At 40.9% G+C, this 23,175-nt stretch overlaps 1 protein-coding gene across 5 annotated transcripts in view; it reads left to right on the top strand.

Annotated features, from left to right (window-relative positions):
* Positions 1-23,175, top strand: part of epha8 (eph receptor A8) — a 134,693-nt gene that overhangs the window by 24,098 nt on the left and 87,420 nt on the right. For 4 of the 5 annotated variants that reach the window (XM_063474846.1, XM_063474847.1, XM_063474848.1 and 1 more), the window contains exon 2: positions 7,607-7,671. In XM_063474846.1, the coding sequence (XP_063330916.1) occupies positions 7,607-7,671 (65 nt within the window). Of the gene's footprint in view, positions 1-7,606; positions 7,672-8,309; positions 8,408-23,175 lie in introns of those variants that run through there. The other variant, XM_063474850.1, reaches the window with a different exon arrangement.

Raw genomic sequence — 23,175 nt, forward strand, 5'->3', positions numbered from 1 at the left:
CTCATCATCAGCATTTCTTTAAAAAAAACAAACAAAACATACACTTGCATCTGTAAAGAGGAGAGGAGGGGAGCGCTGGCGATGAAAAGAATGCTTGTAAATTATTTCATATTGGTTTGAGTTTTCTTGAGAGGCAGTAATTTATGTGGACTTGTTCTTATAATTGGAGAGTAGGGAATTGGTGTTGGGACTGCGAAGCAATTCTAAAAACAAAACTAGAAAGGACAGACAATAGCTCTGTGTGTCCCAGTGTGTGTGTCTGTGTGAGAGAGAGAGACTAAGAGGAAATAAAAGAGAAAAAGAGAGCGCGAGCGTTCGGTGTTTTGGTGAAGCTCCTCTCATCTCCGTGAAGGCTTTTATCGTCTGTGGTCGCAGCAGCTATGAGGAGCGTTACAGGCGGCTCGAAGAGAGACAAGAGAAGGAGAAGCTTGTTAGAGCAGGGAGGTGTTGATGAGATAATTACACAGCTGTCACAGTGCCTGTCTCACACAAGAGCTGTGCCATCAATGAGTGTGTCTGTACATATGTGTGAGCGTACATATTTGCTTGAAAGGATGTACATTTATGCGTTGGTCTATGCACATTTTTGATTGCCATTGAATGTTGCCTTCTATTTCTCTGCATGTACACATGCTATATGTGTGTGTGTGCTGATACACTTTGTGTAGAGTGATGGCTGCACTTTCCCTTCTGAAATGTATGACCATGCCTTTTGGGGTGGAAATGAAGTTTTGAGCATCTGCTGTGTTTTGCCATTTCCTCCATCTATACTCGCCTCTTTTCTGTGTTTGTGTGTATATATATATATATATATATATATATATATATGTATATACATATTTATTTATTTATTTTTTTTAAAGACAACATTGTTGCTATTGGCCATACCCAGCCATCGACAGCGCTGCAGGCGAGCCGTTCTGTGACAGCCCATAATCCTTCCACTTTGACTCCAGCCACACATGCGCCCTCTTTCAGCCGGCCACGACCACTGCTGCCTTTTCAGAGGCATCGGAAGGCCTGGCTGATTTGACACATGCCTGTGACATGAAGTGCCAGGCCGCAGGCGCTCACGCACGAGCCCCGGTGCTAACCTACCAGTCCGATGGAGTCGTGGGGGCGAGAGAGGAGGGAAAAGTAATGGCACCGCGAAAAAGTTGAGCGCCGCCCTGGGAAATATGTGTTGTGTCTCTGAGTGAGTGGGAACAAGCTCCCAAGTTGGCGGACAGCTTTTTCATTTGGCGCTCCCCGAGATGTGGAGGAGAGCAGCACAGAGAGAAATTGGTGAAGGTGTAGGTAGGTGGGGGTGATGGTTTGTGTTCCTGTTATGAAGAGAATGCTGTGAAACAGGAACAAACTCAATTTCAAGCCCGGGGGTCCTCAAGGAGATGCACTCTTGGTCCCACCGCCCGGCTCCAAAGCCAAACAGAGGCTTTTAACCTCTTCACTGCTGCAGAGCTTTTGAGACTGAGCTCTGCTGCTGGAGCTTACTGGAGGTCAGCCTGTTCCCTCAAAAGCCTTGTAAAGCACTGCTTTTAGAACTTTGTGAAAACAGCGCTTGAAGGTGGAGGTGGGAATGCAATGAAGAAAGGGAGAAATAAAAAAAGAGGATCGAGCTTTTTTCCGCTTTCCTCCATACAAGATGAGACAAAGTGTGTGTGTGTTGGGGTGTGTGTATACAAAGTGCTAATTACTGCCTGTCCTCTCTTTTATTCACACAGTTGCCGTCACATTAAAGCAAAGCAGCAGACATGCCACTAAACCCTATCGCTTGTATACGAGCCATAATTCAGGCAGCTAGAGCAAATTAGATAAATGACTCCCACCACCTTCAAAGACAGAGGGATTTCTCATTTGAGTGGAAATTAAATTAATACCACTGGGAACGGCTTGTGAATCTTCACACGGTCTGCGGCGGTGATAACATGCCGCCTCACATATTTTCAGATTCAGAGAGTGGATTTATTTGTCTTTATTTTTTTGTGCTTTAATAATAACAGTATAGTGGAGCAAAATTCCCTCGGTGCAGTGAAGAATTATTAAATCCACTTGCACCGGTACGCTGCTTTCATTATGTCACTTTGGCGGGCCGGCGGAGAGCACTCAGGGGAGTGTAATTGGCGACATCCATTTGTGACCTTGGCTAGAGCGCAAGGGGCTACCGCATCATCGATACGATGCAATGGGATGTCGGCGCCTTGGCGAGGGAGAGGCAGAGAGAAGGCTGGGAGATGGGGGAGGGACGGATGGAGGGATGAGCGAATGGTGGCACTGCCATCTGTCTGTGTGTTCTGACCCACTGCCCTCCACAGCGGCCCAATGCCCAAATTAGAAGGAGTGACACACCAGCTAATTGCAACACGTGAGAAAAGCTACAGCCTTTGCACAGAGAAATTAGAAGATGACGAGACCCCACTTGGCAAGAATTTTATGGAAAAATACTTGTGTCTTATTACTCTAAATCATGAAGTGGAGCTTCAGTAAAGAAGAGTGCTCCATCCCCATTACTTCATTTTGCACTCATCCTAGTTGCCTCTATGAATTGTGGGTGTTCTTGACCCACTGCAAGCCACAAATTGACACTTGAGAGCAAAACACACAACTCCCTCTGCAAAACAGCAGCCAGTAAGCACTGTTCAGAGTTGGACTAACCCAGATTAGATCTCTTCATTACTTCTAAGAATGGCTGACTCCTGCTATTTGGAGCCACCAAAGAGCCAGACAGCCCAGAATCATTTTAATAAAGTGAGCTGCAAAATAAGTGATTTTGTGCATGTCCGTGTGTGTTTGTGTATGTGGGTGTATGCACACGCATCATTTGCGTTGAAGGGCTGTCAACCCACACAGGTGTTTTCAATGATTCTGCCTAATTAGAACTTTCTTCAGGCTACAGTTAGGAACAACTATGCTAGGAGACTCGATAGTCACTACACTTTGAAAAGCATCTTATTGCTCTTAATTTATTTCGATATTACATAATTATCAGCACAAATTACAGTTAATAATAAAAATAAAATAATTGCTTTGCAGTCAGTTGCCATCTTCAGAGTGATTTTGGCGCATCAAGATGACACTAAAACAGCATTAAAACAGAAACAGCCTCCTATTGACAGAGGGGGCAAAAGTACAGATATTCTGTACTTTTATAGAGTAGTAGAAGTACAGAGAGTGTTAAAAAATACTTCAGTAAGAGTTGAAGTACTGATTCGACTTCTTTACTCACGTAAAAGTAAAAAAGAACATAAAAAGAGAAAAAGAAGGAATTTAAAAAATATCTCTATTTTCTTTTTCCTACACTGTAGAGAGTGACTTTGCCTCTAACAGGAAAATTAGTAGAGAAGAGGCTAAAATGGGATCCAGCAGGTGGGAGAACCTTTGAATCATTCACGGTACAGCAAACTAACCTGTTTATCCTGCACTAACCTGCAGAGGATTTTCATACAACCTTTAAATAACACAGTTAGTCGACCTCAGCATGTTTCACAATATGAAAAAAACCTAATGTCACATGTACAGACCCAATATCTGATTTAAAAACATGAGGACTTACATGCAAGCTTTGCATTTACAGTTTAACACCACTGAGCAGTCCTCACCTTTAAATCTAAGCTCTCTTCTTCCTCTCCTGTCCTGTCTTTCTTATCTTTCTCCATCTCTGAGTGAAGTTAGCTTTCTTTCTTTTCTCTCCCTGTGAAATACAGCAACTGGACCTTTAGCTGCAACACACTGTGAGACAAACTTCACACAGTTTGTGTGTTTGCTGATGTTTGTTGAGCTGATAGAAACGCTGCACTGAAATGACCTGCTACTTAAATAAAAGAAATTCTCTTTATGTGCGCTCCTCTTCAGTAGGGCTTGCTAGTTGCTTAAGTACTGCAAGCATAACTTACGGAGACCTGGAGTTGTTAATTAAAAACACCGAGCCATTTTAACCCCTGAATTTGGTAAACGATTTTGCATCTTTCATCTCTTTTTACTTGGTGATTAATACTGAAACAGGACTGCCTTTCATGTGTCACTGTTCACTCTCGTATTTGTTTTAATGTTTGAAGGCTTGCAGGGACGTGAAATAGTAACTCCCCTCAAAATCTGTTAAAGCAAAAGTAATGAGCCTGTTCTGAAAATATAAGAAGTCGAAAGTACAGCTATCTGTTTAACAATGTAGGGCGTAAAAGTAAAAAGTAAAGTACAGAAACCTGAACATTCTTGTACAGTAACGAAGTATTTGTACTTTGTAAAGTCAAGTCAGGAGTTACATGTAACCTGTGATAATACTGTGACTAACTGCCGTAAATATTTAAAAATCAGTTGCTGTCTAAACCTAACCAGAAAAAATCAGTGTAGTCACTGGGCAACCTCCGATAGGACTGTACTCAAAAAAAAGACCACATAAGCTCTTATTGTAATAAATGTGCTGACACCTTTAGATGTGGAGTGAAAAGATTTTCTTTCATGCTAGAAGATGGAGCCTTCTACGATGTTCAATGCTGTAAAAGAGTGGTTTTTTGTTAACCTAACCAAATATTCTTTGTGGCTAAATCAAACTAACCGGTGGGTGAAACAAAAAAGGGATATTACTATCTGTGCTTAAGTAAAGGCTAACAGAGGCACTTTAACGATTACAGGCACTTCTGCAGACACAATAGATACTTCACTCTTTGTTTTCACCCTTATTTTTGTTCCATGCCACATTTACTATGTGAACCAGTCTCTGCTCTCTCATCAGCCGTGTTTCCAGCAGCGACAAGCAACTGTTTCAGTGAACAAACTCTAATAAACACAAAAAACGCAGCAGGATGCTTCAGATACAGTTTTACTCAGACAGTGTTGATGTTAGTGTTAGAGCTGATACTGGACTAAACAGAGCTAATCTTGGATTTGTTTTTTTGTGTCTGCTGAATTTGAAAGAAAATTCTATAGTCTTTTTTTACTGTATATTATATATACTGCATATTTATTGCAGTATTATGAAAAGATATGTAGGAGTGTTTGTTGTTAAAGTTATGGAGAAAGTCAGACGTCAGTCAAGCACAAAGTGCTCGCACAGTTCTGAGAGGACATCTAATCAGGCAGAAGAGAAAACACCTGTGTAAGTGTACCGTAGCTGTGCAGACGCTTTAAGTGCTCATTACGCGCATCAGCTTTTTTCCTGTCACTTATCGTCAATCAATGTCTGCGCATCTCTTCCTGTGCATGAAATGTCTCTCTGTGGTGCTTTTCTAGTTTTCAGACATCATAGTTACTCATGAACTATCACAGAGGAAGATATGTAAATGTCATCATTTCCTTTTTGCCGGCAGACTGCCATCTACAAAACATGCAAATGCACAAAAGCGCAACTTCTGAACAGTCAGTGTCATCATTTCTGAACTTTCACTTTGCAGCATTTTCCAAGGAAGCCACAGAGATCACCTCACGGTTGTTTTCTGAAAAATTATCCGTATGAGTAAAAAGCATGAACTCAGCCAGCTGAGGGGGAGGAGGCCAGGCCTTGGCAGTTTGCTTGCTGCTTTGAGGCAAAACGGTTGCATACGGTAGCAAGAGAGACAGGAAGAGAGCAAGTGTCAAGCAGAGAGATGAAGATGAGAGACCGAAAGCTAAGAAGTGTGAAGTGTTTTGTTAAACTCATTCTAATATGGGGAACAGCACTTGGCTGCTTGACAAGCAGCCTTGGGGCAGAGATCATATTAGCTGGAAGTGCTGGAGGGGTGAGATACACGCACATACACACACATACCTGCTTGAGCAGACTGTATGGACACTGCTACTGTGTAGAATTAATAGTTCACCAAGATGCGTTTTTTCCTCAGCTGTCCATCCCATCTTGTAAAGTCCTGTCACTCAGATGTGTTTTGATTGAATGTGGAGTGAATTTTAAATGCAGCTGTATCAGATAAAGACACAAAACATACAGAAATTATAGGAAGAAGGACATGTCTGTGTGAGCTGAAAATACTTTAACTTCCATTTGAAGTGAACATGACTCAAGCGCGTGGGTCTCCATGAAGATGCTGCTACAGGTCATTCAGTTAGCTGTTTGCACTTTTTAAAAGCTTGATGACCAAACAAGCTTACTGGGTTGGTCCTGGGCTGTATTATACAGTGCTACCAAATTGAATTATTATATAATTATAGTTATTAAATTATGTTTATATTAAATATTTATACAATTGCTGCTATTTCTGTGACATGACTTTCTCTAAAACCAGTTTTTTTTTAACTTTTATTTTAACATTTAGCTCGGGCTTTCTATTTGAATTTTCTCTCTAGCCCAAAATGATCGAGGAGTTATGGGAACGTGACGCGCATTTCCTAAAAGCAAGGTGGAGCTGATTATGCTGCCTGTGTTCAGACAGCAGTACTTTGTGAATGCTTTGTGTTACTGTGACACACCGAATATCCCGTACAGCTCGTCTTCTCAACTTTCTAAAACAATGAGCATAATGGAGTTACAGCCATTTGAACAACACTTGTAAAATGAGTCTGACTCCAGGCTGATGGTAAAAAAGAGTTAAGCTATGTGTTAGCTATTTCAGGTTGGGCTCATTTAAAAATCAAAAACAATTAAACAAACAAGCAAACAAACAGGAAAAAAAACACATGCACCAAATGCTTAATTACCAGGTAAAAGAAAAAAACCTTCTCATTTCAGTTTTTTTGCTGTAACAAAGCTAAAGATAAGTTAAGTGTTAGCCAGTCTGATTTAATTGGCTTCAAACAGAACAAATCTGCACTTAAATGCCCAAATAATACTGCAGTACTGGACTGGTATTTTTACTTTTACTGACCAAACAAAAGTGGTTTGCACTGTAAGCCAAATTCACGCAGCTTACATCCTTACCTACGGCCAATACTGAAGCACCAGTCAACCTAGCATGTACATGTCTGGACTGTGGGAGGAAACCCACACAGGCGCACAGAAAGGCCCCAGAAAGGTTTGAAACCACAGCCTTGCTGTGAGGCATGTTCACACTGCACCACTGTGCTGCCCTTGAAACTTCCAGCCAACAAGCAATAAACAAAAGCACCATGAAAAATAGAGACAGACAAGCAGTGTCTGATTGGTCGCCACCTGCTTGGAGTGACACTTTGCCATAGTGTTTCGTCAAATTGTTTTGCACCCTTGTTAACCTTCTGTATGTTCGTCCCATGTGTTACATGCTGGTGTTTGGTACTTGCCTTTTACGTGCCACTTCTTTCCTGACTTAAAACGCATATGAAAATGGAGCATTCTGATTGGTGGTTTTCACCCATATAAACAAACAAGTTAATGCAGTGTTTCTATTCCACTGTGAAAAGCAGTGTTTCGTGTCCTGTTCTATTCTGAGCTCATACCACTGAGGTTCTGAGGTGCCGTGATGGGTGAAACAGGTCAAGGTGACATCACGGATGTGACACCTGGCTTAGAGTTGCCGTGACGACCGTCCCGGCTCATCAGTCACACCTGTCAGACAGGTGTATGTGTGTATGTGGGGTGCTCTGTCGGGTGCCAGTGCACACAGAGGATGGTTATGAAGGACAGGATGGATGGGGCAGGATGAGGAAAAACAATCATTTAAAGTTCACCACTTACCTCCTCCGGTGTGTTGTTCTCTCTCTTTTGCAGTGAATCTACTGGACACGACTACAGTCACAGGAGACTGGGGCTGGCTAACATATCCATCACATGGGGTAAGAATGACTTAACAAAAACATCTGATACCGACATGTTTGCAGGGCAGTCGTTTTGTACTGCGTCTGCACTTAATCCCAAGTCCATAAATTTAAACCCCAAAAATACCTGTTTGCAAGTTATTTCTATTTTTTTCCCATTTGAAAGCATGTGAGGTGATTTTCCAGTTGGTGGGGAAGCCTGTTCTTATTAAACGCGATCCAGTTGTAACTCTGACACGAAAGGCTAATTACATGTTCGTCATTTGCAGTCAGGCAACTACACACAGCACTCACCTAATTCCAACATTGGCTTTGACATCACTCTTAAGCCCCCTGCACATACTGGCAGCAAGGTGCGTATTGCAGAGTGGGATTTGGGGTGGGGGTGGCTCAGCCCCCAGGGAGACAGGGAGGAGAGAAAAAGATGAAAGAGAGAACGAGGTGAGAGCGAGGGCACGGCGTCGCCGCATTAGCATATTGTAATGCCACATGATGATGCCTGGGGTGATGAATTAGGACTCCAGCCGCGATCTTTATAGCAGAGAGATGCCACCGTGTCCCTGACTCCCTCGGCTGTCAGCGAAGTGCTAGAAACATTTAACTCACCTCCGGCCCACACAACAGAAGGCGGTGTGATTGAACGGCGGCCAGGAGGAACAGATGGATTGTCTTTCAAGTCCTGAGAAAAGAGCTGGAAGAATTGGATTAGAGCTTTGAGCGAAATCACTCCTTCGGCGCGATACCAGCGTGAGAAGTGAGTCTCCTCCATCCTGACAGGTCCATGTTCTAACATCTAGATTACATAAACTCAGCCTGTAGTGTTTCATTTAATTGGTTCAATATGCAGGAAATATTCACTCATAATTTGATGAGAGAGTTTTTCTTTCCTCGCTGCTCCTGCAGAACAAACACTTGGCAGTGTAGATGTAGAGTAGGAGTTCAGCTTTGTGGCGCTGTAGTCAGGCTACATACACTATGATTATATGATTGTCTATGAAATCACAGACGGTGTGAATTCATTTGAACTTTTTGGGGATTCTTTATTTTAAACAGAAGCTCAGGCCATTTATATCCATTCATGCACAGCAAACGTTGTGTTTAAAAGGTTAAGGACCTATAGGTTAAGGTTATGAATCATAAATAAAAGAAACTACTCACTGATTACATGCCGGAGAAAGTAATTTGTTACACTGCTAGTTACATTACTTTCTCATTACAAAACACATTGTCTCATAATTACCCAACAGTTCCATACAATAACACAAATCCCATTTTACACAATGCCGACAGCACAGAGCAAAGTTGAAAACCAGCATAAAGAGACTTAAGCGATCACCATGGCGATACTTTAGAAATTAAACAGGTAGAAACGGAGGCTGCAGCCTACTGCTTTGTGTTACCTGTTGGTTGTTAGCTTTAACATCTCTCTGGGTTCATGGCTAACTTTGTGTTAACATGCTGTCTGTGCTGTTAACACTATAATGCACATATAGTCTGGATATACTTTGCTTTTCACCATCACACTCGTTGCCTTTTGTGCAATAAAAAGTAATGTTCGTATTTCCCCTGCAGACAGGTTCTCAAAAAAACAGTGGAAAAACAAAATAATAACAACAATAATAATTATTATTAGAATAATAATTGTGGTAACACATAAATTTATAAGTCTTATCTAGACAAATCCTTTTAATAAAAATAGTTTCCTCAGTGGAAATGAAGTTGTAACAAAGCAAAAACATAAATACAAACCCTCCCCAAAGATTCACAGACACTAAAATATCACAACATAGTCATTACATGCTGTACTGTTGGCTAGCTGTTATTTTAATATACTGTATTCAGGGATTAAAATGGGATTTGGAAGATGAGGGAATCTGAAGTTATTGGGTAGGTGTGTAGCACAGGGAAAAGACTCATTTAGAAATAGGTCACACAGTACTTTGTATTATGAACTACTTTAATTTGTTTTTTTCGCGGACGGGCTGGATCAGCTGACCTGTGTGGCTGCTGGCTCTGAGGTTCCAGTCTACAATATATAAGCAGATGTTACATCCGTCCTAGCAGCTTCCCAACCTTGCAAGCTAGTTTAAAGGTGGAAATCTGCTGTTTCTCCAAAGAGCATCCACAGTTCAAAGTGACGACTTGTTACTCTCCTACATTTAATCAAAACTATGATGACTGGACACCACAGCAAACCAGTCTCCTTATTATTAATTTTATGTCCCGTCATAACCTTTGAATTAGGTGAAATAGTTGTATTTGTTGTTGTTTCTCCAACTCATCATGAACAGATCCCGATTTTGCCCGACTTTAAAAAAAATACAAAGAGTAAGTACATGTAAGCTTTAGATTTCCAGTTGATCAAATATCACTTGCTGAGCAGTCTGTACCTTTAAAAGTCATCTCTCACCTTCCTCTACTGTCTGCAGTTTCTCACATCTTTCTCCATCTCTGAGAGTGAAGTTATCACACATATTTTTTTCCCCTTAAATACTGCTACTGCACCTTTAGGCTAGTGAGGCAGTTGGCCAAGTCCCGCAGAAACATCTTGTGTGTTTGATGATATTTGCTGAGGGTTTTTTTTTTTTTTGCCACTGAAGAAAAAGTAATTCAGTTTATGCTCGCTGCCCTTCCCCACCTGACGGGGATGAGACGAAGGAAAGGGTGTGTGTGTGCAGATTGTGCAGTAGGGTGACATCACTTTCAGGCTTGATGAGTAACTTCATGGCATCAGCTGGAAACCGTGCCAGCCTGCAGCTGACGGAGAATGAACTTGCTTGCTATCATTAAGTATTAAACTGCCTATCACATTTAATTACTTGTTAACTGACAGTGTTGAAATTTTGTTCTGGATTGTTCCAGCCCATTTCAGCTGCTCACTCCATTGACTGTACTGACCCATTTGCACGTGTGATTAAAAATTCTTCTGATCTTTTAATTATAATTTTGTGTTTCTGAAAATCATGCCTTGAATTACAAAAAGCCTTATAATATAACAGTAATACTCAACTTAAAAAAATGAAGGAAACACTTGACCAAGTCAATCAAACTTCTGGGATATTGATCGGGTCAGTTAGGTAGCAGAGGGTGCTTTTTAACAGTTTCAGCTGCTTTGGTGTTAATGACATTAACAACAACAATGAGACAACCCTAAAAACTGGAATGGTCTTACATACCGCTGACATTTTTCCCTCTTCAACTTTTCTAACTGTTTTGCATTTGGCTAGGGTCAGTGTTGCCACTGGTGGTGGGATGTGATACCTCAAACTTATCGAGGATCCACAGGTTGGAGGATGCAACTTCTCTAGTTTGGCACATGAATGCATGTGACTGACAGGCCTGTAGAAGGTCCAGGACTGGTTTCTGCTCCTTGCAAGGGAGGAATAGGATGAGCACTGTCAGAGCTACAAAATCACCTCCAGCAGGACACTGGTGTGAATGTCTCTGACCAAACAATCAGAAGCAGACCTCTTGAGGGTGGCCAGAGGACCCCGCATCCTCTAGTGGGTCCTGTGCTCATTGTCCGGCATTCATTTTCAAAGCTGAGGGCAAGTTCATCATATCTGACAGGCTTGAAAGAGTGTGAAGAAGCTGTGGAGAACATTATGCTGACTTTAACATTGTTCATCATGACTGCTTTGGTTGTGGCTCAGTGAGGGAGGCGGGGGAGGCATATCCACAGAGGGACGCACAGACCTTTACTGGCAGTGGCACTCGGACTGCCATCAGGATGAAATCCTCAGAACCTGTGCTGGTGCAGATGGTCCTGGTGGGTCCTGCCGCCCGTCCCAATGTCTGTAGGTTGATATTTCCATCAAACCATTTGGCATCGATTCCTAATACGTTACCCAGCCCATATCGATACAGATATCCAGCACAAGTTTATTGTTTTCCTACACTTTAAAAACACGTCCTATCTGAAGTATTCAGTTAAATTGTATATATTGCTTAGACTGCAAAGAAGACTCAGTGATTTTGTGTTGCTGTTGTTGTAATTACTACTAAAAAAAGTCAAGGTCACAGAGTTATCAAAACTACCTCTGTGCTTCCTGCCACGCCAACAAAAAAAATGACACCTCTTTCCTCATGTTCTGTATCCTCTCAAGGGTAGAGTGTGTATCATGTGCAGTGTTATAAAAAGAACTGCGCTATATTTAATTTTTTAAATATTTAAATTAAAAACATTTCCTCTTCATTTTTTGACATTGAGAGAAGCTCTGCATTTCTCTGACGGCTCATTTGTGTAAGACAAAACTAATGTTTGTAGCTGGATAAATACACATCATGCTGCTGACAAGTTACCTGAGATCAAGAGCGTATCCAGCGCTTGTATTCAATACTCATATTGCCATACAAATCTATCAACTATACATTACTGTGCGTACATAGAATTAAGGTTGTTTGTATTTTCACCACTGATGGCCTCCAGCTGGATTTTGTCATTTGTGTGTCTGGGCACAGAAAATGCCAGGCTTGTTTAATGTAAGTAAGGAGCTGCTGTCTTCCGTGTAGGAGGTTTGATATACTCAGAGCAGTAAGTGCTACAGTAGAGTGTGTATGTTTTGAGCTTGATAATGATGCATTCAAAATGATTCCTCAGCAAAGCTATTGAAGCAGCGGCAGTGCTTACTGCTGCTGCGGGTCAGCTTCTGCTTTCAGTTTTTTTCAGCCACGGTGAGTGAAAACCAGAAAAGTACCTATGTTTAATGGTTTGAGTCTCCTCGCTAGGACTGCACCAGAATAAATATACAGTATGGCTCAATAAACAATAAAGAATTTAGAGGTCCTGATGCACAGCTGTTTACAATAGGTGGGCTAGGGTTAACTGTGAGCATGAGTGCAAGTGGTGGTGCGATTTGATCAATTGTACCTCAGCACAGGAATCACATGGTATATGTATTGTATGTTAGAGTTAGGCTAACCCTAACCCTATGGCAGGAGAAGCACCGAAAATGTTAGGTGATTCACACTCCTGATACCGGTTGGTGCTCACTGTTGTTCTTCTTGCAAATGGTGGGCTGTGCCACAAGCGATTGCTGGCTCACGGTGCACTTTGATGTCATTCTTGTTAGACAAAATGAGTAGACATGGACACCTGAGTTTTTGTTGGCAATAATGTGAAAGCATGCCACGACTTTATAGGTGTTTCTATGATATATTAATGCAGGAGCATCTCGTGCTGTCAGGACACACAGTGGGGGTACTGCTGCAACGGTGAAATAAGAAGACATGTTCTTCAGAAAACTTTGTTCCCTGCTTAAATTTCTTCTTGTCTTGTTCTTGCCAGAAAGCAGTGATTTGTTTTTTCTGATCAGCTACACCTGTGGTGTAGGTGAAGACCTGCCTCAAGCATGAGTATACATCATAATGGATTACTGTACTCATGTCAGTTTGGATGAGCAGTGACTAATGTATCGCTCATAATCCTAGAATAAGGGCTGCTTTGATACAAAACTGTCTTCATTAAATCATCAATACTAACATGTAATTTTTGACTACATTACTATCATCACATATAATATCAGATTCTTTGATAAACAGTTGAATGCACAAGCCTGCGACATGAGATTTTCAAAGGAAAGCCCACCAAACTTATTTTAGTAAGTGGCAGCCAATCTCAGAGCTCAGTGTTCTTGCATATGAGCTTCCAGTGGTGCCTAGATTGTAAAAATGAGATCAACAGTTTACATCAACTGACTGACTGAGCACTGTAGTGTCATAAACCATAAATGTTTTGCTTCGTGTTGTAGTTTTCTGAACTGATTGTTGCCACCATGAGCTGGTAAATATGGGCTATGTTTGTGGCTAGAAAAAGTTGAGGGACTATATTATTTGACTCAAGAAGCTTTATGTTGTAAAGTTGAGACCCTGCAATAACAGAGGGAAAACCCCAACAATGAGACAAGCATTTGGCAGCAGTGGGAAGGAAAAACTCCCTTTTAACAGGAAGAAACCTCCAGCAGAACCAGGATCAGGGAGCTGCAGCCAACTGCTGCAATCGGTTGGGGGTGAGCAGAGGAAGAGACAACAAAAGACATCCTGTGGAAGAGAGCCAGAGATTAATAATAACTAATGATTAAATGCAGAGAGGTGAATAAGCACACAGAGTGAAAAGAGGAGAATGAAGAAGAAATTCTTAGTGCATCATGAGAAGCACAAGACCTTGTGTGTGAGGAGAAGGACGTCTCTGTGAAGTTACTAACATCAGGGTAGAGGTACAGGGGTACTAACTTTGCAAACTGTCTGTGACCTTTTAATATATAATATGTTGATAAAATCACGATGACAAGAGATGTGCTTCATTTGTGCATTACTGTGCTTCTTGGCAACACTGTTGCTGATGTTGTGCAGCACTTTGTTCTTAATATTTGTTTGTAACTGTCACTCCTCTTTGGTGTAGCGGTAGTTATGTGACGGCTGCCACAAAGACGTATGGAATTTCGCAAAGGACAACAAACACTGAGAACAAACTTAGGTCTGGTATATTTTCTTCCTCAGTTGCGTTTGGTTGAGGGTTAAATTGACATCAGATGTCATGGCAGCCTTCTCTATGTAAAGCACTCTTTCAAATTTATTTATTTTTTTGATATTTTATTTTTGGCCTTCTCAGCTTTGTTGTATAGTGCAGTGAAGAGTGACAGGAAAGCAGAGGGAGAGAGAGGGGGAAGACATGCGGGAAAGAGCTGGTCGCAGAACCCGGGCCGGCCGCTCTGCGCCAAGCAGCATGTGGCCGCCTGCTCTTCCCAGTGAGCTAAACCAGAGCCTGCACTCCTTCAAATTTAATACAAACTAAGATATCCAAACCTTCTGATAATGTTATGGTAATAATAATATGTGTATTCATAGTCCGGGTTGACTTTTAACTGAGACACAGTGTAAGAGAGGAAAACATTAGTGAGACCTCGTGGGTTCTTTGATAAGTATATTTTGACACTTTCTAACTCTCCCTGTCTCTCTGTCACACTTCCATACACACATTCTCATGCACAGACATGCAGCACGTATAGAGGATGGTAGAGGAGGAAGGTCATTTTTTGCCATCCTGACAGTTTACAGTGTTATGGATGCGCCATGCCAGCAGCATCCGGTTCTGGGCACAGCAGCTTTCTGATGTTCTTAGTTTAGAGAAAATACAAGTGCAGCAGAAGGACTGTGTCACAAAAAGCTGTTGTTACTGCACAGAGCGTGACTCCTACATGAACAGTCGCACTGTATTTGACTCACAAAGTGGGTGAGAAGTTTGGATTCAGCAGTATTGTGTGAATGTACTGTGACATAACAAATACATTAAGCATGGATCTGCTGATAGTCTGCTGGCTCAATTATGTTATTTTTATCTTGAAGTGTTGTTCAGGAAGGGACACACGTGTCACTAAGAGTGAGTGAAAAAGGCAAAGGTGAGAGGGAGAAATAGAGAGGTTGCCCACAGGGAACACAGGAGGAATAAGTGTCAAGTCCATGCCAGAGGAAGATGGATTAAAGCTGTCATTGTGCGGTTTCCTGAATGTGGAGTAATTTTTAGGCAGAGGGTTAGAGATTGGATGCAGACATTTGCCGTATGCAGCGCCAACAGTCAGATTCATTCCCTTTGATTTGGTGCCTTAAATTATGTACGAACGATGCATGATATCTCCTTAAATGGCATAACTGTTGACATGTGAAATATTTTTTCTTTTAATTTTCTGTCAAATGTGTTTTTGAACAATCTTCACTGAAATTCTTCATCAGCTCAAATTGCCCGTCAACCTCTGTTTCCAGATTTAAAAGGGGGCATGTCAAGCTCTGTCTGAAATGGGCCTTTGGGTCCTCTCTTTCTAACCCTTCCTCCTGGCACTCTGCTTTAGCCAAGTGCTGGAAAAACTGATCAAACAGTGTTTTACATTACAAATGGATAACGACCCACAGCATGCTGCAAAAGCAACCCAAGAGTTTCTCACTGCAAGAAAATGTGATATTCATCATTTCCTTTAAGTCACCTGATGTTAACCCAACAGAGGATACATCTTTTTATTGGAAGATAAAACTGAATGTAGGAGGACCTCTGCCAGAGGTTTCTTCCTGTTAAAAGGGAGCTTTTCCTCCCCACTTTTGCCAAGTGCTTGCTCACAGGCGGTCGTGTGATTGTTGGAGTTTTCTCTTTATTAACGTAGGCTCTTCAGTTTAAGATGTAAGCTTCAGGCCACTGCTGCTGAATTGGTGCTGTGTGTAAATCAAATTGGATTGAATTTGGTTTAATTAAATCAGATGTTAGGAAGGGAGGTAAAGTTCAAACAGAAACCTACATGTATGTGTACATAACAAGCAGCAGTAGTTGGTGGCTGAAGGTGACCGTTATAATTCTATCTGGTGGTTGCATGGTGGGTGACCTTGTGGTTCTGTGAACATTCTTAATACTTACAGATAAATACTAATAAAAAATAAACAGTAGTTACTTTAAGGTTTGCCTTGGAATCTGTTTGAACGTGAACATCAAATTTTGTCTCCTGGAACAACTTTAAAAACGAAAATAAAAATAAAATTGTATAAACAAACCATTAAGACACAAAATTAAAACCACCTGATTGTGTTTCCTTTGTGGAGCTAAACAGCCTCTGGGGTACCGACACAGGACCTCTGGGGGTATCCTCCACTGTCTGGCAGGAGATCTCTTGGATCTTGTGAATTTCATGGCGTCTCTGTTCACTGTTTAGCTCAGGTGGAGATCTGGATAGTTTGATTTCAATTTCCTTCATCTGTCAGAAGTTTTAATGTTGCAAAGGGTTGGTGTATAAGACAGATTGTTCTTAAAAATTGGCTTAACTGACACTAAGTTCTTTACAGTCATTAAATGGAGATAGGATTTTTCATAACAAATATTAAATAACCTTATTATATAAGTAAGGCAGTAAATTAGTTAACAAGACTAAAGTTTTGCTTCTAGAAACATGGAGAGATGGAGGGAAATGATGGAGAGAGACAGCAAGAGGTGGGTAGAATATTTTAGCACTGTTACAGCCGGATTAAAATGTTCCCAGCAAAATAGCTGGGGAATGTCAGCTCGCACTTACTCTTCAATCGATGTGTCTGTGAGTGTGTGCGTGCATATGTGGGGATGCATTTGCACACGCACGTGTGTGTTGAGGGGTTATGTCTTTATTAGCACCCTGACCGCTCCCATTGCAAGTCTCGTTTAGATGACATCATGACAGATCACGTCTTCAACTCAAGGGGCTTCTTTCCATCCAATTTATTCAGGCAATGTTAGGACGCCTGTGGGCTGTCCCAGGAGCATCTTTCTCTGTTTTGCCTTCTCTCTCTCTCAAACACACACACACACACACACACACACACACCTACACACACACACACACACACACACACACACAGACATTCGTTCAGTCTCTAACACACTCTCTTGGAGCTTGTCAAATAGGGCAGGAAGACTTCATTATCCTCCAGTCCGGTCTATGTTGGCCATGACAGGTTCATCCGCCGGCCACCCCACAATCGATACAGCTGACAGTACAGTGTCTGTGTGTAGGGGTGTGTGTGTGTGTGTGTGTGTGTGTGTGTGTGTGTGTGTGTGTGTGTCTGAGAGCGAGGCAGAGAGCGAGTGTGATTAACTTCAGCCAGGAAAGCCATGATGTGTATGAGCAAGTGATGAGCTGAAGTGTCAAAAACCAACACTCTGTTGCCATTACTTATTATTTCTCCTTTTCCTTGTTTTTGTTTTCTTCACACGCATGCACCACACATGCACATGAACACACACACACATTACACATTGACATTTACATACTTGTTTTTCACAGCACCTTCCACTTGGTGACATGTGGCTGAGTAGAATAGCTGGGCAGTTTACCACCAACTATACATTTCTGTTTTAGTTTCTGTTTCCAGGATTCAATATTCAAACCCTGGCATAGAGCGGAATAGCATACACTGTCTCACTGTAGCTGGCTATATAATTGTTGTGGTAGTTGGAAAAAAGTACCCAGTAGGCACTTTTGAACTTTCCATAGTTTTAACTTCTGGAGGAAATCCTTCCTACCGTTCATAGTTCAAAGTTCAACACCCTGTGTTTTATAAGGGTGCTCTAGCTCCTACACCAGAGTAGGTGCTCTCCAGCACAAGAAGAAAGCCTGTAGGAACCGATAAACATGCATGCATTGGTGTAGTACATACAAGGGACTTGAAAGACCACTAGAGGTCTTTAAAGGATGCCCAAATGGGTCAGAGGTGTATAAAATAAAAAGCTACAAACCCTTAAACAATCTATAAGTGCATTTCAAGAATATTTATATCATATAAAATAAAATGAATATGCACATTATTCTCAGCCTCACGGTTTCCTCTTGCAGACCGTGGTGATCCAATGACACGCAATGGTGCAACAGATGAAATGCTTTGTAACATGGCAGATGCAACATGCTACCTAGATTTCACTTAGTGCCATTTTTCCAGGGCTGACACCTAACTTTAGTATTTAATATGAAATATGGATGAGCACAATGAATGGATGGATAATTACCTTGTTATTATTTTATGATTATTTTCTTGGTAATGTTTGCATGTCATTCAGTTTTGAATTAATTCTGTTAATAATTTGTTAACAATCCATTAAAATTTTCAAGTACTTCAAAGTCAGCTAGACGATTTATTGGTCAAAAACTGAGAAAAGCCCTACAGCTTAGAAAGTATGATTCTTACAAGTGTGGTGTGTATTCTCAACACATAGAAAGTGCCGTGTAAAGATTTAAAATATCATTTTGCATTTGACCTCTGATCTCTCCTTCAAAGTTTGATCTGAAGGTCAAATTGATAATAATGATGTATAGAGATCATATGGAAAATACAATGCTATTCCCTCAGAAGTAAATACTGCCCAGAGACTGAGCTGCCTTGGAGGAGGTTTACTCTTGTTACAAAATACAACCGTCAAAAGAAGATGACCTCACAGAGGTAGATGATGCTCACCCTTCTTTTACAGTAGAAGGAGATGCCCTCTTTTGCTCTCTTACCCACATGTCTGCAAATCTAGAAGAAAAGAAATGAAGTAACCCTTCTCTGAACCTGTTGAGGTATTTTGATTTAGATGGCCAACACGTGTTTGACACTCAGTAGGGATATTTCTATTTTTTTCCGAGGTTCCTTTAAAATCTGTTGCACTGAATCCTTTTAATTTATCTTTTATTTACCTATCAGTGCTTTTCATGTTTAAACACTGGTACTTGGTGGTACTATAATGTGGTATAATAAAATGTTTGAACAGAACACAATCTGGATCATGCCCTCCTCTCCATCCTCATACAGTGTCATCTGTACTGTCACAGAAGTACAAGTGCTAACAATGTCTGTGAAGGTTCTCAGTCATTCAATTCGATTCAATTTTATTTAGAAAGCGCCAAATCACAACAGCAGTCACCTCAAAGCTCTTTATATTGTAAGATAGACCCTACAATAATACATTTGGAGAAAAACCCAGCAGTCATATGACCCCCTATGAGCAAGCACTTTGGCGACAGTGGGAATCAAAACCTCCCTTATAACAGGAAAAAACCTCCAGGCTCAGGGAGGGGCGGCCATCTGCTGCGACCAAATAATTTAGAAGAGCCAGGGACATCCCCTCTGCCAGGTCACACCCTGCACGTATCTTCTTGTATACACACCAAATGTACTATAGTATTAGCTTTTTCATTGCATTTCTCTGTTTAAGTAACAGGTAATGCTAGCAGACTCAAAGTGTAGTGCAAACGTGTAATCCAACCATCAGTGCTCTTGCCTTGTCTTGTGAGTTTACAGCTGCTTTTCCTGAAGCTGAATTGGTTAACATTAAAATAGAGAGAAAAGTTAAAATGAGCACTAACTTATAACACTAACTGTTTTTTCACCAGAGTCTAATTGAAGCTTCTTAAGCAGGACAAGATGCAATTTAAAGTTTTGAGGGCAGAAGAGGAAAGTTGTATAAGAGTTCCAATGCAATAAAAAAGAAACACTACCATACATATCCAGCAGTGTCACTGACATAACTTTATCTTTTATTCCCATTCATTTGGTCAAAAAGTCGACTAAAAGTGAAAATCTGTTCTTAAAATGCTAATTAAACTTTTAATGATTGTAACTCATTTAACCACATTTTAATCATAATAATAAGTAAATCAATTGGTAATTCAAGTTATTAAGCTCCTGCTTATTTATATTGAAACAGGAAAAGGCTTCTCATAAAAAATGTATTTCACTGTACTGTGTTATGACTTAATTGATGATATTACACTTAAATTAGTTTAGAATTGCTTTTCTCAATGAGAAAACTAACCCTCTGGGTGCTTTTCTGCTGCTATCAGCAGCACTATTCTCCAGGCCTGATTACATACTTCCTTAAGACACCTTTAGCTTGTCTTTGAACTATCTCTGCTACCCTCTCGATGACCATCCGCTACAGTGTAATTGGCTCGACAACCTCCCACGAGACAGTAGCATCCTACAATTCAGCAAAACTGCTGCTGGATGGTGGTGGAGCTAACTCACCTCTGCAGCAGCTCTTTGGAAATATTTCTCTTAATAAAGATGTCAGGTGAAGGCAATGATGTTCCACAGGTGCTGGATCACTGATAAAGACCCTCTCGTGGTTTGAATGCCCAGGTGTTTGAGTAGCTCAGGCTCCCCAGGATGCCACCATTGTGTTACTGGCTTTAACAGGTGCAGCAGGGATCATCTGTTCAGAGTGAAATGATCTGAGATGCTCTTGAGTCAAAGCATTCTCCCTCTGAAGCATTTTATTGTCTTAAGATGCCTGTAGACTGTTACACCAGTGGAAGCTTAATTGTTTCTTTCTTTTTGCTTCTACATTCAATTCGGGTTTTCTAGACAGAAAACACTTTGCTAGCATACCTAAACCCATTTAATGCATTAAAATAACTTAAAAAAAGAAGTTGGGTTTTCTTTCAGCCACAGTTTTTAGAAAGTAGAAGATGGTACCTTCTTAATGAAGTCTCAAACATTCATTTTTACCTTACCCTAAGTGAAAGGTTTTTCCATTTGGGTGTCCTTTTCTATGAAATTAGATGCATGTTAACCCTAACCCAAAGCCTGCCCATACCCCTAAGGCTTAAATGGAGTGCCAATGAACCTGGTGGAAGATGATTTTGTTGTGCAATGTATTCAGGAAATACTTTTTGGAGTCATATAGACTAACAGTCAAAGTTTTTATCCATCCATTCGCTTCCGCTTATCCTTTTAAGGGATGTGGGGGGCGCTGAAGCCTATCCCAGCTGTCATAGGGCAAGAGGCGGGGTACACCCTGGGCAGCTCGCCAGTCCATCGCAGGGCTAACACACAGAGACAGACAGCCACTCGCGCTCACATTCACTCCCGCATTCACACCTATGGGCAATTTGGATTAATCAATTAACCTATTCCCACAAACTGCATGTCTTTGCTCTGTGGGAAGAAGCCGGAGTACCCGGAGGGAACCCACGCAAACACAGGGAGAACATCCAAACTCCACACAGAAAGATCCCCGCCTGATGGTGGAATTGAACTCAGGACCTTCTTGCTGTGCGGCAACAGTGCTAACCACCGTGCCACCGTGCTGCCCCCAAATTTTTATAAGACCCCAATTTTTCCAGTTATTTATTGCGATTCAAGTCATTCATGTCCAATGAATAGCTTGAAATGGTACAAATGTAACGGGTGAACTAACAGAGGTTAAAAAAAGGGTAAGGTTACCGAAAAATAATGTACATTTCAGAATTATACAAAAAGACCTTTTTCAGGAAACACAAAATGGGTAAAAATTTAAAGCTGTTCTGCAGCAATAGCGTTTGATCAAGCCTTGAAGCTACTAATTCCTACAGGTGTTCAAAATTTTCTGGATTACTTACAACCCCCTCTAAAAGCAGTGTTGGAACACACTGTGGTACCATACCCTCGTGAGTATCAGTTGAACAGTACTGTACTGCAGAAAGTAGTGTGTTGTTACAAAACTACTTCTAGCTGCAGGTTTGACAGGATGAGTTGCAGCAAGAAGGCCAGACGTCAGAATAAGACAAAGATACTTGCCTGGGCCATGAAACACTGCGATTGGACTACTGAAAACTGGAAGATGGTATTATGGACAGATGAATCAAACTTTTAAATCTTCGGTTCATCACACAGGATCTTTGTAAGGCGTCAAGTAGGCGAAGGGATGGTTCCACAGCGTGTGGCATCATCACCATCAGGAAGTGTGATCGTCTGGGGCTGTTTTGCTGGATCCAGGGTCGGTGACTTGTGCAGAGTGAGACACTCTGAACCAAATACAGCTACCACAGCGTTTTGCAGCACCATGCAGTACCCTCTGGTATGTGCTCCTAGTTTGTCAGGGGTTCATCCTTCAGCAAGATAATGACCCAAATATAGGTTCAAGCCAGTCAGATTACCTTTGATGAGTCAGATGTTTAAAATACATTTTGGTCTATAAATTGATTTCATGATTTCTTTTTTAACTCCAATTACTTATTTGTACTATGCTTTAATTTCAGAGTGCAATCAGGCATTAAACTGCATAATTTTCAGTGAAAAAATTGAAAAATTGGGGTGTTCTAAAGCTTTCGACTGGTCATGTATGTTGCAATGGTTTTTCAAGTCCTTCAGCAGTTTCTGAACATGTATGAGGCATTTTTAATAGCTTTAACTGTTGGAAGAAATCATCTTGACTGTTCCAGTGAAACTCACTCTCTGACAAGCTACACAAATATGGATTTTCTGGACTGTATTATCTCAATTTTCACTTGTGAAAAAGTAAACCAGTAGCTGCTCTTTTAGTCTGTGATTGACCCTGTGATATCGAAGTTGTCATCACTGATGGCCCTGGCCAGAACCAGAACCCTATCCTTAACCCTGTTTGATTTTCTCTCACATGTTGGCATTAAATAATAATTCTAACTGATACATAACAAAAACTATTCAAATTAAAATAATCTCTTTAGTCTTTCTCTAAAATGTAGGCTTAGACTAAGGGTTAGGGTTACCCTCTGACCTGGAAAACAGAACATATAAAACATTCTTCTCACAAACACATATTGGATTCTTCCCTCATTAGCATAGAAAGAATGAAAAGGAGTAATATAACTGTTCTGTTTTATTTAAGAATTTGTTCACTGTGATATTCTTTTTCTAAGTTTATTAGTAATAAATGTGATTTATCTTTAGCTTTTAAAAAAAGGCTTTTTGAGAAAATGATAATAATTTTAATACTAACAAAAAAATAATAGTTGCTCATTCCAAAATCTAATGTATTTATCCACTTATTGGAGGCCTGTCTAGCTCATAAGTTCCCCTTATTACCAAGGCGCTGTTCGCCAAAACATTATTCTCAGACAGTGTTTTGCTCCTGGTCAGCTGGCTTGAAGATTAATTTTGCTTTATTAACGTGTATTTCTTGTTTGTATAGAATAAACAATAAATGAGTTTGGAAGGATGAGAAACATGAAAATATATGCTCAGACAAATCCAGATACATCTCCGGGCATGGCTGGTCTGGCAATCTGGCATTCCCGGCAT

This window comes from Pelmatolapia mariae, linkage group LG5, assembly GCF_036321145.2.
Source record: "Pelmatolapia mariae isolate MD_Pm_ZW linkage group LG5, Pm_UMD_F_2, whole genome shotgun sequence".
Classification (NCBI taxonomy): domain Eukaryota; kingdom Metazoa; phylum Chordata; class Actinopteri; order Cichliformes; family Cichlidae; genus Pelmatolapia; species Pelmatolapia mariae.